Genomic DNA, 21,756 nt, shown 5'->3' on the forward strand with positions numbered 1-21,756 from the left:
TCATTTTCTACCTTCTACTCTTTAGCTATATGTTATATGTTAGAGAAACATAAAACAACATAAAATGATGCTACTGAAAATATTCTTATGCTACTGAAAATATATCTAATATAATGACGATCATGGTTCATTTATTTCTGCTCTAATTACCCATATAAAGAACTATAGATTTACTAGAACAATGAATTATTTCTTTTCAGAAGGAAATGCTATTTATTTTTTCTAAACAAATAAGTTAAAAGAAAGCAACAATTACCAGTTAAAATGAAACTTGAAAACTAGCGTAATCTCCAAAAATAACAGCAAAAATGCTATGGGACAAATAAATTAATAGCTGTAAAGTATTAACTCAATAAAACCATATTTTACTAAAATATTTTATTGCAATAAGATTCACTGTGTTCAAAATCAATACAAAGTAAGTTATTAAAATTATTTACATACAAACGAATGAAACTATGTACAGTAGTTAATAATAGCTGTGAGTAAACGGCATCAACACAATTTTTGCCCCTCAATCAATATGTAGTTTCCTAAGGATTGTTAACAACAGTAAAGAAAAAAATTGCTGATCATAGTTGTTCCCTATTATTATCTGGCCGTGCCACGCGGCATGCAAAATCTTAGTTCCCCCGACCAGGGATCAGGGATCGAACCCGTTCCTCCTGCAGGAGAAGCGGGGAGTTTTAACCACTGGACTGCCAGGGAAGTCCCGATCACAGTTGCTAAATTAACTGATTTCTATAAAAAACAAAGTCCTCAATCAGGTATATTTAAGACAAATAATTTATCCCTTTGAATACTAACTGGAGAAAAGTCTGATTCACTCCTGTATACTGCAGTCCAGAGAACTTTATGATTAAATAGCATATTTTCCAGACTTCACACCTACTTCTCAAACAGAGTTTACCTCAGTATTAATGTCAAAGTATACTGAATTTCCTATTATATAAAAAAAGTATCTATATTAATCAGTTTGGAACTAATATCCATGATGTAACAAATTATTAACAATTCTGACATTTGCCCTGTGTACACTCAGATATGCCCACAAAAACCAGTCTGTTGATGACTTTAAAAAAATATATTAAGATGCCAAATAAATCTATTTTATTATGAAATGAAGACTTTGATTATGAATATATTTTTGTTAGACATTTCAGTACCAAATCATTACCCTCTATATAGTTGATTTATTCAGTGTATTTTTTAAAGCAAATGAATTCCACTGTAGTTCTTCCTGAAGGAAAAAATCATTTCTCCAGTTGTTGAGGAGTACTAAAGGCCTCATACACATTAGCAGCAAAGTCTTTCACTTGCTCCATCATTAACAGATCCTAGCAAAGACGACAATAAAACATTACAGTTTATAAAAAGAACAGATAATTAGAAGTCATTTCTGCAATCAAGCAACAAAGTTAGCTCTAAGTTTTGTGGCATTAAGGCCAAAAAGAAAACCATTTAATGAAAGAAGTAGTTTTTCTTATAATAGATTCCTGGAGATGTTTATTGTTTAAGTTCTTACGTGAGGGATAGTGGATATGATAAGTATTCAAGTGTGGCTTTGAGAAGAAGACCCAAAATAGTCTTCAAATGGATTTCTGTGTCTGTCAAGTGCTAGAAGAGTATCTGTTGAATAAATGATTACAACACTAACTATACAAGTCTAAAGGTACTTTTGCTGGAAGCTGACATGACATGATTGAGGTATATTACTTTCTAACATAGAATATATGTAGTATATCATATATTATATATACACACATAATCACACATATACACCTGAGAACAGGGGTTCTTAAGGGATCTGTGAATGTAGATAAGGAAAAAATTACATCTTTATTTTCATTAACCTTCAGCTAAAATCTAGCATTTCCTTCAGTTATGAATGTAAGCAACAAACTGATAGTACTAGCAGAACCTCTGAATTTGCCTTTAGTAGAAATCAGACATTTTTACATCGTATGATAGACAGTTGTGGAAGTTACATGAAGTGCCATTATATCTTGTTATTTAATGCATGAACAAAGAAGCAATATTGCTATATCGTAAATTTGATTTTAAAAAGTATTTTAAAACTGTATGCAATTGGTTTTCTTTAAAATCTATGTATTTTACAATATGCATTCATAGGCATTATTCTGAGGAGGCGTCCATAGGCTTCTCCAGATAGTGAAAGGATCTATGACACTAGAAACCCTTAAGTGCCCTGTGAGCAGCAGAGAAACGAGAAGTGAACCTGTCCTTTGTGTTCTCTCCTAAGCATCAGAAAACCCAAGTGAGCTTAGGTAAGTCTTGACCTCACAAATTCAAGGTTAAATTCTCTGAATACCACATGGCATTTTAACTCACAGAAATCATAGTTAAAAAAATTGGTGGAAGTCTTGTCAATTAATGGTCTAGTTTATAAACTTAATCTACATCCAGTCACACTAAGAAAATTTACTAAGCATTAGTTAGTATCAATGATGTTTTTACTAGGTTGAAACCTTTTGTCTTCATTCTCAATTATGCAGACTTTAATTAATGTAGTATATAAATTTCTTATGCACCAAAGCTGGTGTTTTATTATGCTTAGCTGTATTTCCCACTTGTCAAGATGAACAGCTTACTGACGAAGCCAGAGACTTTATGAAAATGGAGAAAGATAAAGTTAAGGTTTAAATGCCAGAAGTTATAACTTTTTTTCTCACACTAATATACATGTAAAAATTAAAAAAAATAAACAGAAAATTTAAAACTAAGTTTTTAATTAAGATTTTTTGAGCTTAAATTAAGCCTAAAGTTCAGTGAAATGAGATCAGCCTTATTCATTCTTTCTTCTGAAATATGAATGGCTAATTCTCACGGGTGAGAGGATGACACAGAAGACTGAAGAGAACAGTGAGGAAAAGTAGCACGTGAAGAACAAGCTAATGACACTATACAGAGAGAGGAAGAATTACAACCCATAGTCTCAGGACTCCTCATGTCCTCAAGTAGAAATCCACAGAGATTAACGATACTGAGAAGATACCATCTTTACACTTAGGCCTAGGGTCTCTTCTCACTGCACATTATGGCAGTGGTTTGGAACTGAGGTGTATTGCGAGTCATTTATTACTTGTTATACAGTTTCCAAGTTTGCAAGTGACTCGGAAAAAAACCTATGGATTCAAAGTTGTCCTTTTAATAAAATCAGTCTTACTCAATGCATTCTAAAATGCATTCCTAAGAAAGGAGATGGAGTTATAGGTAGTCTAATGAAAAATTTGAATAACCTACTGAGTATGCAGTTTTTAATGAGCAGATTATTGGTGCACTACTAATTGTTGTATTTATTAGCTATGAAAATGCTTTACTTTCCCACAAAGATTTTAAATTTTTCCTCAAAATGTGAGGAACTAGCTCACTGATTTGCCTCAAGGCTCAACTTTTCTACTAGCACAGCTTAATGCAAAACAGTAACACTGTAAATTCAACTGACCACTAGAATGTATTTGGACTAAAATGTAGTCTGTCTAACACGTGTTGGACTATAACATGGAGAAAGGTATTCCCAACCTCATAAAAGTGCCATGATACATTATTACTCTCATGGGTCATTCTACCATACTCTACATGTGGTTTCAAGTTTTTGGTTTCTTTGAACAAATATCCTAGAAGAGAAATGTAATTTTATGTTGGACAAATAGGACCACACCGAGAGTACAATCTGTTTTTAATAATACCCCCAAGCTTTCCTCTTACCTGAACAAAATGACTAGGTGTTTCACTGCAAACTGAATGGATCTGTCCATTTATTATTGGAATTATCTTAGCTAAAGGCAGGCTGACACTGGAAAGACTGAAAAATCATCACAGTAATCATTATTTTCTGAAATTATCTTATAGGAACTTAATATTTTAATTATAAAAGTAATAGTCATTGAAAAGTACTTATAGAATGTAATAAGAAAATAAAAATCACATATAATTCTACCACCTAGAAATAACAACTATGATGTCAACTGACATCACAGTTAATTTCTTCCAGTAATTTTTTATATATACATATCTAAACTTTTTGTGTTTTTAACACACAACTATAACCTCCCAAGCAACACTTGTTTTGCATTTTTATTCGCAGGTTATAATCATTTTTCCATCTCATTAAAAGTTCTCCCAAAGTTTTTGTCTGTTATTTAATAATTATATAGTAATCCATCCTCTAGCTGTGACAATTTATATCATCAGCTCCCTACAGTTGGGCATTTAAGTTTTTGCCTAATATTCCTTAATATAAATAATTTTTGTATTTACAGTAAATTACTGGGTCAAAGGGTATGAATGCTTTTAAGCTTTAAAATGTATATTGCCAAATGCTCTCTGCTTCTCTAACAGTTTATGAGGATACCTGCTCTATCATGCCTTCTTTCTACATCAAGCATTATCTTTTTCTTTAACCTTCATATGTCTGATAGCTGAAAATGGCATCTCACAGTTTTGGTCTGTATTTCTTTTTTTTTTTTTTTTTTTTTTTTTTTTTTCTTTTTGCGGTACGCGGGCCTCTCACTGTTGTGGTCTCTCCCGTTGCGGAGCACAGGCTCCGGACGCGCAGGCCCAGCGGCCGTGGCTCACGGGCCCAGCCGCTCCGCGGCATATGGGATCCTCCCAGACCGGGGCACGAACCCGTATCCCCTGCATCGGCAGGCGGACTCTCAACCACTGCGCCACCAGGGAGGCCCTGTATTTCTTTTAATTACTAGCAATGTCAAATGTTTTTTTCCTCTACTTCAGTGAACTGTACTGTCATCTAGTCAGCTGAGTAAGTAGAAAACCTGGGATCATCGGTACTTCCTTCTCCTGCCTATATCTAGCCTCTCCACAATCCTCAATATTTCTTAAGTGTGTCTACTTCTCCCCATTGCCAAACCTATCCACACTAAGCATTATCTCTTCTCTAGACTACAGCAATGACCTTCTAACCTGTAAATGCTCAATAAACATTTCCTGGATGAATGAATGAATGAATGTTATGTGTGACTATATATATAATGACTGTTAAATAATGAAACTACTTTTTTTTTTTTTTTTTTGCGGTACATGGGCCTCTCACTGTTGTGGCCTCTCCCGTTGCGGAGCATAGGCTCCGGACGCGCAGGCTCAGCGGCCATGGCTCACGGGCCCAGCCGCTCCGCGGCATGTGGGATCTTCCCAGACCAGGGCACGAACCCATATCCCCTGCATCAGCAGAAAGACTCTCAACCACTGTGCCACCAGGGAAGCCCCTGAAACTACTTTTTGTGTGGGTTAAAGACTTGGTTTATTACATAAAATATCACACTTCATACATTTAAACCTCGGACTACACTACAATTTTCCTTTTAAATATCATGAAAATGCTGAAGCTATGGTATCTAACTAGAATGCTGTACTAAGATTTGAGGGAATGCTTAAAATGAAAAAAGTGGAGATTTATGCATTCCTGAAGAGATCAGTCATTATTCTCCTTCACAGTACCTTTGCAGAATATTTTTTTTTTGAATTTTTAAATTTATTTTTTATACAGCAGGTTCTTAACAGTTATCCATTTTATACATAGTAGTGTATACACGTCAATCCCAATCACCCAATTCATCTCACCATCCCACCCCACCCCCTGCCACTTCTCCCCCTTGGTACCTTTGCAGCATTTTTCAACACCTGTCATGATTTTTGTTTGATGTGTTTCTTTATATGTTAGTGAATTTGTCTTCCACAGAAATTGAAGACAGCACTACCACACAAGGTCCATGTGGTTTCATGCCTACCTCACTCACTATATTATCCTAGCACTTTGTAAAGGGCCTGGTGCGGTGTGTGCTGAAAACATACTTGTTGACGCGATTAATTAAAGTTTCATTCATCCATTGCTATGTCCCACCCCCAATGTCTACTTTCCCAATTCCACCTTCACAAAGCAATCAAAGTGATCCTACAATGTAAATCCCATCCTGTCACTCTCCTGCCACTTTTCTAGTGGCTCTCCAGCATTCTCAAGCTGACAATCATAACCTGTATGTGCTGAATTCTCCAACTTCATCTCACACCATTCTTTTCCTACTTCCATCCTTTCAGCTACCGCACTGGTCTTCCAGGTCCTCGAAGTGTACTGTGGTCCTCCTGTCTTCAAAGTCTTTGCGCTATGCCTTCTGCTCTGAATGTCAACTGCCTCACTCTATCCAAGATCTCATCTTTTTGTCCTTGTTCAAATTATTTCCTTGCAAACTCTGCTTGACTTTCCATGTTTGTTCAAATACTTCTATTATATGCTCAACACTCTTTTCCGATATAACACTTATCATAGTTTATGCAATTATGTTTACTGTCTGTTTCTCCTACTAGATTGTAAGATCCATGAGGACAGAGACTTAGTAAAGTACTTGATAAATAGCAGATGTTCAATAAACAGATTTTAGATGAATGGACAAATTGGTCATTTCTACATGCTCTTTTGTGAATTATATTTGTGTCTCTGACCATCTCTTTCTTTGGGTTTCCTTCCTTAACTGATGTGTATATAATGCTATTAACCTCTTTATATGATGCATATAATTTGCAAATACTTCCCCCAACATATCATTTGCATTTAATATTGATCATAAAGTTAAAACTTGCTTGATCTTTAACTTTTAAATTTTATGGCCAAACATTATTTTATTCATATAAAGTTCTTTACTTTCATTCTTAGAAAAACTTTCTCCATCTTGAGATCAGCTAAATATTCACCTGTTTTCTATCACTTCATTTATGTTTTGATTGTTTAAACCCCCTGGTTTTTGCTTTTGTTTTTGTTTTTGGCTATAAGTATGGTACAGAAGGGCTCTAACTTTATTTTACAATTAGTCATTTTACAATGACTGTCTTACCGTTATTTACTAAATAATACATCTCTTCCTCACTTTTATCATATGCTATATCTTGTATATTTTAGAGCCTGTTTCTGTATTTTATATCCTATTTCACTGATTCATCTATTCCTAGTAACATATTATTTGAATAACTGTACCTTATAATACATGTTCTATAGGGAAAGTATTCATTGCTGTACTCTTTCAATAATTTCTTGAGTATTCTCAGCCCTTTATTCCTCCTTTAGTACTATCAATTTTTCAGGTTCAAAAATAACAAAGCAACCACTCTTTAATCCTCAGTGGGTTTTGATGGTACTTTGACCACATTTATAGATTGATTTTGGGAAGCTAACTTTACAATTTTTAGTTGATTCTCTTGGATTTCTATGTATAAAATCATGTCACTTTCATATAACAATAACTTTTATCTCTCCCTTTCTGAAACTAATGTCATTTTCTGAAGATAAGAATTTAACTTAGAAAATCAAGAGTCAACTAACAGTTTATTATATAGTAATAAACATTCAGTAAGTGTCTCTTCGCAAAATAAATATATAAAAATCACTGGCATTCCTGAATTTGGTTCTCAAAATTGTCTTTTCCTAGTCTTACTGCACTGGTTAAAATAATAAAATGATGTTGAATAAATATGTCAATAGTGACCATCTTTATACTGTTTTTAATTTAATGGAAATAATTCTAGTGTGTTGCCATTAAGTATAACATTTGCCTTTTTTTTTTTTTGTGGTACGCGGGCCTCTCACTGTTGTGCCCTCTCCCGTTGTGGAGCACAGGCTCCGACGCGCAGGCTCAGCAGCCATGGCTCACGGGCCTAGCTGCTCCGCGGCATGTGGGATCTTCCCGGACCGGGGCATGAACCCGTGTCCCCTGCATCGGCAGGTGGACTCTCAACCACTGCCCCACCAGGGAAGCCCAACATTTGCTTTTGATTTCAAATATTTTATTATATAAAAAGGATTTTTTATTTCTAGAAGAGGTTTTATCAGTAATAAAAGTTATGTTTTATTGAATGCTTTTTCAGCAACACTGAAGATGATGCTTGTTTTTTGTCCTATTAACTTATTAATGTTATGAATTAGTGTAATAACTTCCTTAATGTTTAAACTTCCTTGCATTCTTAAAATAAACCCTAATTAGTCACAGTCTTGGAGAATAACTAGAAATTCCAGGCTCTGATGTGAGACAAATGTGAGTGAACATCTGGCTTTACTACTCGCTAGCTGCTTGACCTCAAATTATTTAATTTTTCTCTGTCTTAGTTTCCTCACCTGTGGCAAGAGGAAGATACTAGTACTTACTTCCTAGGGCTATTTTAAGAATTCAATGAGATAATGTTCTGAAAAATACCTATCATACTTGTACGTAGAAAAAGAAAACAGAAGTACTGGTCACTATTATTTTTGCTATATATTTCTGGATTTCATTTGTTTATATTTTATTTAGGATTCTTATATCTATATTCATACTTTAAGTCTGTATAGTTTTTCTTTTACATCCCATGTTTATCCATCATATTTTCTATTGGGTTGTTTCTTGTGATAGGAAAACTTTTAATATTTTATATATATATATATATATATATATATATATGTTTATATATACACATATATTATATGCATATGTTGTATATATAGTATATACATAAATATATACATATGTAATATATACAAATATATACATATATATGTAAAATTTAATGTTTTATTAGTTTACATCATTTTTCTGTTGATTCTCTTGAGGGTTCTGGATTATTAATTGTAGTACACGTAATTAGTGATATTTTGTCTCTTTGACAATAGTTAAGTATAAACTCTGAGTACTACAGGAGTGATAATGAGTACTATAGGAGTTCAGAAAAGACTATCAATGGCTGATGTAATTGTAACATAATTTTTATAATTCTTTAGTGTACAAGATCAAGTATTTGTTTATATTATAACAACTATTACAATTCTTATAACTACTCAGGAAATAACTAATACTTCTGCTAGGTAGAGATTATAGTGAAATTTTGTTGACTGGAGCACCTTGATTTAGGGAGTATTTTATAGAGGCTGAAATTTTTTTTTATGATAATTTAAAGAACTGCTAAAAAAGATTTTAGGATGACATTTAAATTGCTTCAGAAAATAAATTTTATGACGCTAGGCATTCCAAATCCTCAATGTTAACTGCAAATTATTCCTTTTTGTATAATAAAGATGGGTCCCAGACACCTGGGCAAATAAAATAATCTTGCCCTGTGTATTTGAGAATTAAATTGGACATTGCACATACATATTGCATATCAGTTACTGTTACCCCTAATTTTAACAGATGAGTTTATAGTCAGTTAACATTGATTTAGTACCTATTATTTTCTGAATTTAACTTAAAAAACTGCAAAAGAGTGTAAATCCTAAGAGGAGATTCAAGGTGCTCATGCTGAGATGATAAGAATATAATAAAACCATAAGATACCTTTTGGCAGTGTGAATCCGTGACTTAGTAATAGTTAAGATTAAAATCACTACCAACTGCACTAACTAAACATTCCTAATTCTACAATAAGGGCTGTAGAACTAGGAGATAATTCATCAAGTGAGAATTTAGAACAAGAATGCTTGGCTGAATTATGGCTTATAGTACTGGAATAATATAAGAGAAAACATTAAAACTTAAATAACGTTTTCAGTTTTGTATTCTAAAGAGTTAAATCTAAAAAGCCTCAATAATTGAAATTTGGCCTATAGAAAAATAGTTTCACAACTTATAAGTACTTTATATAGTGGCAAAATTTTCGGAAGAAATGCAAGTTTTAATATTGAATACTGAAAGATCTCCTCCTAATGAAGGAGTCATTGGTTGAACAGAGTTTAATTTGTTGAAAAAACAAACATTCAAATTTATCCTCTAAGATATTTTTGTTACCTGGAACAAAAAAATAAACACATCCAAAAGCACTATTTTATTAGAACATTCTTTAGACTGATAACATTCTTTTATGTCTTCTTACCTATTCATGGAGTTACTGTGTTGCAGGTCCTGTTCAGTAGGTCGAAAGAACTCAGCCATATTGTCTAGCAGTCTACTAAATCCTCGGTTTAGACAGGTATTCAAAACTGTACTAAAATCTGGACTACACAAAATAAGAGGATAAGTTACTTTTCAGATTTTCAATTGAAAAGGACACAAATTCAATAACCATGTGGTTACCTTTGACAGCCACCAACATTTCTAGTCACAATTTAGTTTTTAGACTAAAACACTAAAAATATATCAAGGAGTCAATCTTAAAAGTTAAGCATAAAAAGTGAGCTTATTATTTAGCACAACACAATGAGAATATTCATGCATTTTGCTAGATTTTCTTACATTAGGCGGCACTGTATAAGTGTATTTTTATAAATATCAATAAGTAGTATTACTTGTCTTGAGGAAACACTTGAAGAGGAATCCTCTTATAGTCACAGGCTATTGGTTTGCCTTATATACGCTATCATATCATCCCAATGAGACAAAATATTTTATTAACATGTACAACAGATGAGGAACTGGATACTTGAGGGATGAAGAAATCTGTCCAAAGGTTATGTAATTAGTAAATATGGGAGCCAGAATTTGAACCCAGGCCTTTTTGATCTTAAAGTTCAAGCTCTTTTTGTTACTTCATGTCAGTACCTCACAAAAACTCTTTGATATAAAGAATAATATATGTATGCTATGAGGGTTAGAAACTGCCTATTTGAACAGATTAGTTCTATCTTCGACATGTAGAAATCTCAATTCAACTCATGAGAGTGGAGGGCTAGGGCTATAAGTTTGGGAATTACTAACATACAGACAGTAAATTAATGGGAGTATATAAAATTGCTTGGGGCAGCTGAGGATGAAATAAGAACAAATACCTGGGAAACACTAATATTTAAAGGAAAGGCAGGCATAGAGGAACCTAAGAAGAAATGATCTGAGAACTGGGAGAAAAATTAGATTTTTCATTGAAGCCATAAGAGAAAGGAATTTCAAGAAAGCCTTGATCAACAGTGTCAATTATTAGAGAAAGGCCAAGTAAGATGAACATTACATGTTGACTGGATTTGGCAAAAGATCACTGATGACCTTTTTCTAGAGCTTCATGGAGTGGTTTGAATAAGAAAAAAGTGGAGATTGCTACTGTAGAAAGTCAAGGGACTAGAACTTGATGAATTCAGAGAGTAGAGTCAGTAGCTGAGTTAACCTAAAAATTTGCTGATTTTCTTCAAAATTATGAAAAAATATTATAAACAAAGGATATAATTTGCTCAGAAAACAGAACTAGAAAAAAACTAGAAAAATTGATCTTAAATTATCTTTAATTGAAAAGAAACTTTGATATTTTAATCACTTAAGATAAAGTGGATGGAACTGGTATTATCACTAAGATTTTATAATGGTAGAACTACCTCAACGAGTGTAAGTGGCTCAACCAAGGCTGACCAGATAATAAACAGGACAGCCAACCTAGAATCTAGGTTCTCTCATCTTCTAATGCATAATCTGATGTTTTTTCCATGTCTAACACTCTGGCTCTCTTCTGGGTAATTTAAAATAGTAATACTCAGTTTAGGGAGGATGTGAAATTTTTATCACTCAAAGATTTAGGAACATTATAGACTATCCTGAAAGGGTTAGGGGAAGGAGTTCTCAAAATTGAGTACAGGTGTGTGTGCATACACATTAGCATGTGCGTACATGTGTCTACACCTGAGGCCTAGCTGGAGCTGGCTAGCTTTGGCTGCCAAGAGCATCTTTTCCCAACTCTCCAAGTCAGCACTGAGTGACGTCAAGTTGGTAGTCAGCACTGCTGTGGCTACAATTTGTTTCTGGTCTTTTTTCTTTACAGGGCTGGTTGTTAACCATTTACCACTACACACTGAGCATATGAGAATCACCCTTGAAAGCTTTCCTCAAAATATAAATGCTAACTATCTTCCAGTTCCTTGACTAGTATATCAGAGTCTCTAGGCTAGGAAAGTAGGTGGGGGCAAGGCATGGGTATCCTAAAAAAAATCTTTGCTTCCCTCCCCACCCTAATAAGAGGACCATTAGTTTAGGCAGGAAATCCTACTTAAGGCAGGGGAATAGATTTAAAATTTAATTTTAACAAAATATTATGTTGAACATTGTTCAAGAAAAACTATAAAATGGTCATAAGTACATTCAAAAAAGAAACACATGCTTTCTGTTACATGCAGTATACATACCTTTCCAACATGTCTCTAGTTTCATTGAGTAGTTTAATAGTGGTAACATCTCTAGGAGAAAGCCCACAGGCCTGTGAAATTAAAAGGCCACACTTCAGGGTTTCAAATATTAGCACAGGGTTATGATGAAACAAATCATATTAATAAACTCAGGAGTTCAGGAAGCCTAAAAGTCTATGCTCTATCAACAATCAAAAAATGTTAAACTCAAAAAACTATAAAGGTTCATGTGCACAGGTAAGTAGTATTTAAAACATGAGTCACAGTAAGATCTTTGTTTATCTGACCCCTCTTGGACACATTTCTAGAATATACTTACAAAGAAAAAAATAGTCTTTGAGGTTGCAGAGGCCAGGGATTTTTTTTCTTTGATTGTTAAGACATTTTATCAGGATATGTATGTGTCTTTTCTCATCAACCTAGTTTAGTCTAAGGCTCTGTGTGTCCTTTCAATCTGAAGTTGCAGGTTTAAATTTAATTCAGGTAAGATTTGGTCTATCATCCCTCTCTTCATCTGTTCTTTTGAATCACTTTCTTTTTTAATTCCACTGTTGTATTTTAAAATTTGGAAACTGCTTTATCATTCCAGAAAGCTTTTTAAATACTATTATTGCATCTCCTTGAGATTCTAATTTGTAAGTAAGTTTTCTCCTGTTTCTTTCATTAATTCTGTCAGGTCTGTTCTGCTCGTTCAATTTAACCTCCATCCTGCAGTTCACAGGGTTTCCTCAGATGGTTTGCAATTTTTTTTGGCCTATTCATGAATGCAGGGTCTCTCAGTACCCACAAACATCTATCTCTGGGGTTTCTGGGGAAGGGGGAAACCGGCAGGCAATGAAAAACATGGCAGTCTTTGCTCTAACAGGGCCTTTACGCTGAGGTATGGCATAGGGGCCTCTCTGGTCTAAGACTTCTCCAATTGTTAAGTGAGACATATTCTTCTCTCAACTGCAAAGAATAGATGCAATCTACTTAGGTATAAAATTTTTTAAGAATGAGGTCTATAACCTGTAATCTTTGGCATTTTTATTATTCTTAACCAATGAATAACTTAAATCACAACTGGCTGGGACACACCAGTGTATAGCAACACCATAGTTGATAAATGTTAGATTAGGCCTTCTTTGTTTCTCAACTGGATGACTCCTTCAGTCCATTCAGATACTGCCATCATTGATTCATCTTAAAAAGCAAATGTGATTGTGGTACTGGCCTAATTAGAATTTGAAATGGAAGTTCAGACTCTTTATCTTGGCACACAAAGCTCTTTAGGATCTTGCCCCAACTACCAGCTTTGTCTTCTGTTACCTGACCTTGTACAGAAATGCTCTAGCCAAAGGAACTGAATTTGTCTCCTGTGTTCCCCAGGTGTAATGAATATGTCTTATTCATTTTATATCCCAATCATACTAGTGTCTGTCAAATAATTAATATTCAATAAAATTCTGCTGAATATCTAAAGTTGTTTCTAACTAGAAGTCAGTTCCATTTACAGCTTGTTTTCTAAATTAATGAGGTTTTATTTAAATTACTGAAATACATGTCTTTCAATCACTTACCTTTCAAGAGACTCAGAAATCTAAATTTTAAGAGATAGTGAAAAACACCTTAAAAAAAAGAGTAATTCGTTTGGTTAAATGGTTATGAATTAAGCACCTGAACTGCTAATGGAGTTTCTTCATCTGGCATCATATAATGGCACAATAAAGATCTGGATCCATCGTTATTAATCCAAGAAGAAGATTTATGTTGCTCAACGAGATCTCTGATTTCTTTTAGTTTTTGCTCCAAGTCCAAAAGGGACAAAGAATGTTTAAGAGAAACACTAGAAACAGAGAAAAGGGAATTGGGATAAATTGAAAGTATACAACACATCCTATACACACTCTTTCCCTAACAGGTTACTACCTGAGATCCTGTTTCAACCAGTCAAACCTGAAACTGCTGACTATGAAATCACTAGAGTAGATTAAGAAATCAGCTACCCATTAAGGGCCTAGAAAAATCTTGTTGAAGATTTCACAAGAAAATTCCCACTGTATGAACGGGAGTTAAAAGCCTCAGACACAGATTTTTAAAAGCAGGTCTTTTATCTCATGACCCAAATATCTCTGGTTTGTTTGGAAATCAATCAATAAACAATGAAACATTAAATCTTTTCCCTTAGTATGAAAAGGTTGATACTGATGAAGAAAATGGATTCCACAATGTAACACTGCAGGGCTGTGTCCATATTAGGTTAAGAGTTTCGCAGACCACCATTTGTCAAATCACTAGCTTCATTAGAACAATTCTAATTTTTCTTTTATTCATCAGGATCAGTAAGTCAGAAAAGCCAAAGCAAAATGCCTTACCTTCCTAAAATCTTCTGTACAGCTTGTTTAATGACAGTGATCAATTCTGTCAGGCCTATTAAAGCAAAAACAAACATAAAAGCGTTCTTCGCTTTTTCAGTTCCTCAATAATACAAATGAATGAATCAGAATTAGTTTACAGGTCACGAATAAGAATCTTACCATCTCCAAGGAGGTGTTGAATACTTGATAAATATTGCTGTTGGACATCTGGGGGGGCAAGAACTGTCTGTATAAAACAGAAATAAGGTACCCAATATTATTAGTAAATAGTAATATTTTCATTATAACTTGAGCTGAGATTCTTTAGGACCTGGAACAACAGGAAAAATACTATTCTTTAACATAACAAAAAGCCTAGCTTCAAAATATGAAGAATAATAATGCTAAAAGTTTATAATCACATGAAATATAAAGATATTTATTTTATATGAATTATCATGATAAATAATAGATGATTAAATTTTGAACCTCTTGAAAGAAAGGGCAATATCTATTGAAGTCTATTAAACTTACGGTGCAATTTTTGCCAACTGCTGCATTATCCAGGTAAATATATCCACCAATTATGTTTAACTGGACTCGCAAAAGAACCACCAGCATGCAAGTACTGTACACAGCTACGATACTTCTTGTGAAACCTTTACAGAGAAAAGAAAACCACTTGGTACTAATTATTAAAATACAACCAAAGTGTAAAATCACAAACCGTTCCTACAGTTATTTTTTCATAAGATGACTTTAAAAATACATCTGTAATTGTTTCAAGTACAAAAATATATCAATTCAAAACATTTCATAGTTTATCTGCTTAAAAAATGTTTATTGTAAATTAGGAATGATCTCTTAATTGAAACAATAACCCCAAAAAACAATAACCAATATATTCAGTGAAGGGTTATATATTATTAGCTTAGAAAGGAAAAAAAGAAAGGACTGGGAAGCACTAAGAGTTGTAGCCTCAGAACTCAGAGCTGTCCAGGGAGCTAGTTCTGAGTAAGAGAAGAGGGCTGAGTATGGAAGAGCTCCAGCCGTCAATGGCAGGTGAAAGAGGATAAAGGATAAGCCCATTAAAGGGCTGGAGGAAGGTACACAAAGACAGGGAAACACCCAGAGACCCGGCTAGGACAAAGTGTTCAAAACAGAGGAGAGAGAAAGGTGCTGACTCTTGTGGAGAGGTCTAGCAGGATGAAAATGTCCACTGGATTTAGCAACACAGAAGTTACTACTGATGCTTGAGACATCTGCTTGGGTGGAGATACACGACCGGAAACCAGGCTCTAGTATGTCAAAGAGTGAGTAGGAGTGAAGAAGGAAAGACAGGGAATGTAGAAATCTTTTGTATTATACAATGGATGTGAGAAAGTACAATAGCTGAAAGGAAATACAGGGTAGTACAAAAGTTTAGTTCATTTTCAAATAGGCAAAGTTTAAGCATGGTTCAGTTGATAAGGATTAGTTGAATGGATAGGAAAACACAGGAATAACTGACAGAGTATGAAGTTCTGAGACATGGAGATATATCTATTCTAGGGCAGCTTTTTGCTACAAATTTTTATCACTAATCAAAGTTTGCATACAATATCAAAGTAAAGTTACTATCTGGGTTGGAGTAAAAACTTCCTTCAAAGTATATATTGTAGATATCAGTACCTAATATGCATATATGTAATCTAGGACAGGTTTACATATTATCATAACAGTAATAATACCACCACCACCGTTAACTTTTATTGAGTAGTTTCTATGACCATTGATCTACTTGCTTTATGAGAATTATTTAATCTGACAAAAACTCTATGAGGTAAGTAAAGAAGAGTTACCCACATAATAGAGTACAAAAATTCCCCATTAAAAATATTTTAAGGCTGTGCTGTTACACAGAATACGTAGGCTTACTTATTATCTTCAGATCCTCCCATATGTCTAGCTTGTTCGAAGGCCTAAAGAAAAATATCAGAAAATATGAAAATAATAATATAGGTAATCTAACAGAAAACTTTGAACTTTACAGCTCTATACTTAATTATATTTTATCACAGGATAACTGCAGAAAACAAAGCCCATAAAATATAGTAAAAACAACTGTAATTTCAGTAACTGATAATAACAACCATTTTCATAGTATCCTAGTGTATATCCTTCTAGTCTTTCTCCTCCTTCTGAGCATATGCATGTGTATTATAAAATCATACAGGAAAAGCAGGAATAGTATTTATTTCTTTCCCTTATTTACTGTTTTACAAATAATGCAGTAGGTTCTATAACCCTTCAAAGGTGTAATGAAGTATTTTTTGTTTGAAAGTATCATTACAAACACATGCATTTAAATGTGTGTTTGATGTGTTTCTACCCACTGCAGTTATTATCCTTACTGATGTTCAAACTGCCCATCTTTGACTATTGTGGGGCTATTCAGGTTAGTTCCTAAGTCCTTTTGACATGACCCCTTTAGTCTTTGACAGCTTCCTTGCTTTCTGACATAAAAAGATGTTCTGGGTTCATCTTGTTCAATTCTTGCTGCAAACCTGAAATCATCCATTTCTCTGAGAGTCCTGGTTCCTAGTAGTGGAAAATGGTAGTCTGAGACTGCAAACTTTGATTAAGGATGTTCATTGCTACTGGGTAGGTCATTATTTCTAAGCCTTTTCAGTAGACTAAGCTAATAAATATCAATATATGTATTATTTATTTATTTATATGAACATATATTCAAAGAGATAAAATACATCATGAATTCACATTGATACTTCTAATTCAAAATTAGGACCACTGGGTTTTTTAACAATCTCATTGTTCTTACATCTGTATTTCTTTTTGCCCTTACTAGAAATCAGTGAAACTAACATAATTACTAATTTGCTTCATCCCTCACTCTATGGACAACAGTCTCAGAATAGCAATAGCAACAGTGAAAAGAGTTTAAGTTTTTTTTTTTTTTTCCAATTCTGTATGCTCTAAGAGTATATATCCCACTAAAAACACAAAGTCAAATTTCTATTTTAAAGTCACTTGGCATAGTTTCTGTTTTTGTGATTACAACACCAACTAGATACACATTTGGGTTAATTTCATTTATTTTACTATCACTTTTTAGACATTGCTTTTTAAACACTAAACATAGTTTTATAAATATGTAAAATATTTATATGGTTCCAATCTCAAATTTATACAACACAGTATATTCAAAGAAGTCCATTCCTACCCACCTTTATTCTTTTTCTTCTTCATAGGTAACTATTAAAAAATATACTTTAACTTACCATTGTTTTCCTTTATATAGGCAAATATGTATGTATATTCATATCTGCCCCCTTAGATAAATGGTGGCATTCTATACACATTTTCCTTTATCTTTGTAAAAAATATAACAATATATCCTGGGGATCATTCCATAATAGTATAGAGATAGTAGCCATCGTTTTATTATTATTTTTTTTTAAACCACGGCATAGTACTCCACTCACTGTGTGTGTATACTATGTGGACGAAGTTCAGGGCTTTTCAAATCACCTTTGTGGTAGGACCAGGTTTTTTTCTTATTTCTAATCTGTCACAGATGAACAGTTTGGTAAAATACAATAAAAATGAATTACTAGAAAAATGAAATTAAAAAACCACAAAGATACAAAAAATACAATCCCATATTCTTTATAATTATAATCAGACAATGAGTTACCATTACAATTGTGGGATATTACTAGCTTCTTATCTTTCTTTGGCACTGGAGAGACTGTAGAGCTTCAGGTATCCCTTTCCTAGATGGCAAAAGTTTGGTAGATACATGGAGAAAATCCTACAAGGCCCTGCTGCAACCTTACGCTACTGTTCAGGCCTTGTGGCAGAACACCATATTTTAGTCCCATATTAAATTGGGAATCAACCACAATTCAAGGGTTAGGTATTTTAATGCAAGTAAATCACTTCTTTTGAATGTTATCTAAGATAAATTTCAAAGTGATTCTTATAGAAATTCTAAATGAAACAAGATAAGAAAACAGTGGTTCCAAAATTTTAACACAAGAAGTGCTCAATAGCAGCAGGCTGTGGAAGGGCAAATTAGGGTATCTGTCTGGAAACTGTACTTATTTGGCATGATTTTGGTGGGACAGGACTGAATTATAGCCATGCAGGACATTTCTTCATGTTGACATTCACCACTATCAGACTTAAAAGTAGATTTAATTGAGTTACAAGATGAGACCTAATGTACAGCATGGTGAATACAGTTGATAATAATGCTTTCATATACTTGAAATTTCCTGAGAATAGATGTTAAGTGTTCTCACCACACACCAAAAAAATGGTAACTACATGAGGTGATGGATATGTTAATTAGCTTGATTGTGGTAATCATTTTTAATATATGTATTTACAAAAAATGAAAAAAAAATTCACCTTATCTGTTTTAAAGATTCTGATTCCAAACCTATGTAGAACAGAGGAAAGTACTTTCTAGGCCAAGATTCCTTTCCAATGATTTGTCTGATGGAAACCAACTCCAAGTTAAATACAATCAGACTCTTTAATATTACCAAAATATGTTTAAGAATTAAACTAAACCTTTCAAAGTGTTCTACTTGTCTTGTGATGAAGGATGTTTAAGATCCTTTGCCATTGAAACTACATTGCCATTATCAATCATCAATAAGAATGCCAAATATTAAAGGCAGTGATGGCTGTTTATTTGCTACTATAAAACTGATAAAATAAGACTATCAAATCTTTCATTTATTTCTGATTAGTTATTATCACAGTTTAAGGAGAAAATTAACTTGCTTGACAGGCTTATATGAGGCCGGAGTTGACTGAAAACCAATACAAAAGCAGTCATAAGATTGGAGGCCTTACTTTAATCACACTTTGTAAGGGCTCAAGCGTCTCTTTATGCAAATACTTTTCAAATGGACATTCTCCCCTCCCCCAGCCCCCAAACTGCAAATAGTAATTTCAAATCAAAAGAAAGGAAAGAAAAAATAACACGGACATGTTTAAAGAGGAAACAGGCAATGAGGAGAACTGTTGTGCATCTTATCTTTCCAAGAATTTAAGAAATTCTCCTGTGTATAAAGAGGGCTCATGCCTTTTCTTTAAAGCTATCCAGGATTACCCATCATTAATCCCTTTGCTCTCAAGCCTCCCACATTTTCTCCCCACATTTTGCTTTTACTTTTTACCACAGACTAACCACAGTATGTCTTGAATTATGATAATTTATTTCATCTAATTCCTCCTTTGGATGATAAGGTCTTAGAGAGAAAGAGACCTTATCTTAATAATCTTGAATCCCCCAAAACACAGGGAATGTAGGGCCTTACAGGAAACAGGGTTACCAAGAAAGAATCTCACTTATGGACATATATACACTACCAAACGTAAGGTAGATAGCTAGTGGGAAGCAGCCGCATAGCACAGGGAGATCAGCTCGGTGCTTTGTGACCGCCTGGAGGGGTGGGATAGGGAGGGTGGGAGGGAGACGCAAAAGGAAGGGGATATGGGAACATATGTATATGTATAACTGATTAAATTTGTTATAAAGCAGAAACTAACACACCATTGTTAAGAAATTATACTCCAATAAAGATGTAAAAAAAAAAAAAAGAATCCCACTTATGTTTAATGTGTGTGTTTCTGTGCTTTTATAAAAGTGTATTCACTTATTTCATTTGTCTTGCCTTCTCAGTAAGACTAAAACTTAAGGCAATTAAAATTTATTTTTCTATATGTTTCTTCTTTATATAATCACATGAACTAATTTATAAACCAAACCTTACATCCATAAGTAGTAGTAAAAGTGTGTCAGCCTCTAAGAATCATGAAACTAAGGACAAAATTCTTATCACTAGCATTATACTTTAATCAGATTAAAAAACCTGATCAGTTGGTTGAATGAGGGAATATCTAGGTTATGCCTTTCTTTAAGTAGTTTCCTTTAGGGACTGTCATCATGTTGTTGAAGTGGAGAGTTGTAACTTTGTGTGGATTCTGGACAGTCAATAATATGTATTTAAAAGCTGCACTACTGCAAAACGGGTATTATCCAGGTACTCATACACTTTTCTTTTATTGTTACTTGATTTTTATTTATTTTTTTAAAATTTATTTTTATTGCTGGCTGCGTTGGGTCTTAGTTGCAGCATGTGGAATCTTTTGTTGCAGTGCGTGGGCTCTTTGTTGTGGCGTGTGCGTGGGCTTTCTCTCTAGTTGTGGCACGCAGGCTCAGTAGTTGTGGCATGCGGGCTCAGTAGTTGTGACGCGCAGGCTTAGTTGCCCCATGGCGTGTGGGATCTTAGCTCCCCGACCAGGGATTGAACCTGCATCCCCTGCATTGAAAGACGCATTCTTAACCACTGGACCACCAGGGGAGTCCCTGTTATTTGATTTTCTTTTTTTTTTCGGCGGTACGCGGGCTTCTCACTGTTGTGGCCTCTCCCGTTGCAGAGCACAGGCTCCGGACGCGCAGGATCAGCAACCATGGCTCATGGGCCCAGCTGCTCCGCGGCATGCGGGATCTTCCCGGACCGGGGCATGAACCCGTGTCCCCTGCATCGGCAGGTGGACTCTCAACCACTGCGCCACCAGGGAAGCCCGTTACTTGATTTTTAAACTTTGTTTTAGCCACTTAAAAACTGTTATGACACAATTTGCTTCAAATCCATTCCAAGTTGTATATTTGTTTTCTAATTAAAGAATTACAATTTATACCCCCATCCAAAAAAAGTACACAAACCAATTGTATATGAATTCACTATTATTTTGGGAGGTATTATCTGACTACAGAAAATGTCTTCAAAGAAATTTTCCAGCTTGCTGCATAATCTGCCTGAGCACTAAATTCCTATTTGCAAAATGGAGTTAATAATATCTGCCTCAGAAGAACCTAAGTGTGCATCGACAGATGAATGGATAAAGATGTGGCACATATATACAATGGAATATTACTCAGCCATAAAAAGAAACGAAATTGAGTTATTTGTAGTGAGGTGGATGGACCTAGAGACTGTCATACAGAGTGAAGTAAGTCAGAAAGAGAAAAACAAATACTGTATGCTAACACATATATATGTAAGTTAAATAAAAAAAATGGTTATGAAGAACACAGGGGAAGGACAGGAATAAAGATGCAGATGCAGAGAATGGACTTGAGGATACGGGGAGGGGGAAGGGTAAGCTGGGACGAAGTGAGAGAGTGGCATGGACATATATACACTACCAAATGTAAAACAGATAGCTAGTGGGAAGCAGCTGCATAGCACAGGGAGATCAGCTAGGTGCTCTGTGACCACCTAGAGGGGTGGGATAGGG

General features: G+C 34.4%; 1 protein-coding gene across 2 annotated transcripts in view; it reads right to left on the minus strand.

The window, feature by feature from the left end:
• Positions 1-363: 363 nt before the first annotated feature.
• The window catches only part of PEX3 (peroxisomal biogenesis factor 3), a 36,553-nt gene continuing 15,160 nt past the window's right edge, over positions 364-21,756 (minus strand). For both annotated transcript variants that reach the window (XM_082634248.1, XM_082634247.1), the window contains exons 4-12: positions 16,351-16,394; positions 14,968-15,092; positions 14,614-14,680; positions 14,452-14,506; positions 13,754-13,922; positions 12,098-12,168; positions 9,871-9,993; positions 3,730-3,826; positions 364-1,337 (exon numbers count right to left, since the gene is read on the minus strand). In XM_082634248.1, the coding sequence (XP_082490374.1) occupies positions 1,254-1,337; positions 3,730-3,826; positions 9,871-9,993; positions 12,098-12,168; positions 13,754-13,922; positions 14,452-14,506; positions 14,614-14,680; positions 14,968-15,092; positions 16,351-16,394 (835 nt within the window). In that variant the 3' untranslated portion in view covers positions 364-1,253. The remainder of the gene's footprint in view (positions 1,338-3,729; positions 3,827-9,870; positions 9,994-12,097; positions 12,169-13,753; positions 13,923-14,451; positions 14,507-14,613; positions 14,681-14,967; positions 15,093-16,350; positions 16,395-21,756) is intronic.

The sequence above is a fragment of the Mesoplodon mirus genome, assembly GCF_964341445.2.
Source record: "Mesoplodon mirus genome assembly, chromosome: 10".
NCBI classification, from domain to species: domain Eukaryota; kingdom Metazoa; phylum Chordata; class Mammalia; order Artiodactyla; family Ziphiidae; genus Mesoplodon; species Mesoplodon mirus.